Source organism: Myotis davidii, unplaced genomic scaffold (assembly GCF_000327345.1).
Source record: "Myotis davidii unplaced genomic scaffold, ASM32734v1 scaffold809, whole genome shotgun sequence".
Classification (NCBI taxonomy): domain Eukaryota; kingdom Metazoa; phylum Chordata; class Mammalia; order Chiroptera; family Vespertilionidae; genus Myotis; species Myotis davidii.
The window spans coordinates 1,539,994-1,542,347 of NW_006300017.1; the positions used below are offsets into that span (position 1 = coordinate 1,539,994).

General features: G+C 60.7%; 1 protein-coding gene across 1 annotated transcript in view; it reads right to left on the reverse strand.

Moving 5' to 3' along the window:
- The window catches only part of IGSF9B (immunoglobulin superfamily member 9B), a 48,210-nt gene that overhangs the window by 37,609 nt on the left and 8,247 nt on the right, over positions 1 to 2,354 (reverse strand). The window contains exon 2 of the mRNA XM_015571971.1: positions 356 to 553. Within this exon, the coding sequence (XP_015427457.1) occupies positions 356 to 553 (198 nt within the window). The remainder of the gene's footprint in view (positions 1 to 355; positions 554 to 2,354) is intronic.

The window sequence follows — 2,354 nt, forward strand, 5'->3', positions numbered from 1 at the left end:
CCAGAGGGAGGTGTGGGCAGGCAGACGCAACACCGCAGCTGCACACGACCAGGCTCGGCGGCTGTGACTCAGCTCCTCCCGCACAGAGCTGCCCTCCTGGCCTGCCCCCCCGCACCCCCAACTCCTGCTTCCTGCCTGCATCACCTCCTCTCCCTCTCTCCCCACCGCGGAATCAAAACCTACCAGAGTCCAAAGGACAGGAAGGAAGAGGCAGAGACTGGAAAACAGCTCTCAGACCCGTGAGAAGAACAGAGGAGGCCACAGATAAAGGCAGGAGGAAGCTTAACCACCGGCCCCGCGGGGGAGGGGCAGCCCAGCCAGAGCCGAGGACAGAGGCCACGGGGCCAGACCGTACCTGCATACTCAGGGTCCACGTGGGGTGGGTAGTAGCCGAACTTGATGAAGATGGGGATGGGCACCCCGAACTTGAACCACTCCACAACATAGGGCGGGGGCTGCCCGGTCACCGGGTGGATCACGTCGCATCGCAGAACCACGGCCTCGCCAGCTCGCGCCGTCACAAACTCGGGCTCCTCTCGCAGGCCGTGGGCAGCTAAGGGGACAGCAAGGCTGGGATTTAGAAAAGGAGGCGGCAGGAGGTCCTGCCCTGGTGACCCCAGAGGCAGCCCCCTGCCCACATCCAAAGACCTCCGCCCCTTCCCCAGGCCTGCTATCCCGCAGCCCTCCTCCTAAAGAGGAGCTCGCTCACCCCCCAGAGGGTCCCCAGTGCATCCTCCACCTCCCCCACCACCCTGCCAACCATGAACCTCAGGAGAAGAGGAGGGGGGAAGAGCACAGGGAGGCAGTTCTCCCCATCCTGCAGGCCAGCCCTACCCCTCCTCCCCCCCACCGCAAAAGAGCGAAGCCATTTCCAAGCCCTCCCGGTGACACCCCCCCGCCGCAAGAATTCTAAGGGGTCTGGACACTGAGAAGATGGAGGGGCCTCAGCAGACCCATGGCCAGGGCCGCTACAGCCGAGGGTGGATCCAGACTACCTCCCTGCACCAGGAGGCTTCGCGCCAGGGCCTGGTGGCGCTCCCTGCCTCCTCCCGCCCCTCCTCCTACACCCACCCCACTCAGTCTGATGTTGGCAGCACAAAACAAGAGTGCTCCACACAGGAGCAGGGAATCCCTACAAGCTGAGCAGAGGCTGCTAGGGGCAACACTAGAGAGAGAAGCCCGGCCAGGCCCCTCCTCCCACTCCCTGCTGGGCCTGCAGTGGGGGGCAGGGGGAGCTCCAGCTCTCCCGGTTCCAAGCCCAAACCCATCATGCTGCAAAGCCCCACATATCACCATTAGGAGAGCAGGGTGCTGGGGACAGAGGCGGCCCTGGGGACCGCTAACCCCAGCCAGCTGAGGGGAAAACGCCATTCCGTGAGCAGAGGACAAACCATACAGCTGGACAGGGTGTACCCATCCTCCTGGCAGTGAAGGGGGACACAGTGAGACACCCCCCCCCAAGCTGGAGGTTAACCCAGACACTGCTTCACAGGACCCGACAGCAGGCTCCTGGACCCCTCAACGCTAGAGCCCCGACAGGACATGTGCACCCCCCACCTCCCGCCGGACACTCCTCACTCCCACACCAGCCTCCGTGCCCACAGAGTCACCTTGTCCAGCTTACTTCCCAACCAAAGGGGCACCGGAGGAAGCCTCCCCATCCGACCTTCCCTCACACCACCCAACACAGCCCGGAGGAGAGCAGGGCTTCCCGCATCCCACCCGCTTCCCCTCCCGGTCCCTGCAGGCAGCACCATGGACAGCAGCTGCTCACTGAGGCTGGAAAGCAGGGAGCCACTGGGCCCGCCCACTACTGCATGGAGAGGATGCCCGGAAGAGCTGTCTGTCTGTCTGTCTGTCTGTCTGTCTGTCTGACTGTCTGTCTGTCTGTCAGCTGCCTCTGGTTCTTCATACACCTCTGACCCCTGTGTGCCCCTGCCTGTCTCCTTCCTTCATCTTTGTCTCTCCTTCATGCCTCTCTCTGTCTTTCTCTAGTTGTCACTGCCTCTGCAGTGTCTGTCTGCTCTCTTTCTCGCTCCTTTCTCATGTCTCTATGTGTCTCTCTCTTTGTGTCTCTGTCTCTCTAGCTCCCACTCTCTGCGGGTGATTCTGTCTGCTTTCCTGTCTCCCTGTTTCAATGTCTCTATCAGAGTGTGTGTGTGTGTGTGTGTGTGTGTGTGTGTGGCGGTGGGAGGGAGGTGAAGACAAAAGAGGGTTTGAGGGACAGGATGGAGGGCAGTGACATTTGATTCATGGCCTATTTATTTTTATTTTTGTTAATTTGTTTTTATTGATTTCATAGAAGAAGGCAGAGGGAGAGAGAGACAGCAACATCAATGATGAGAGAGAATTGA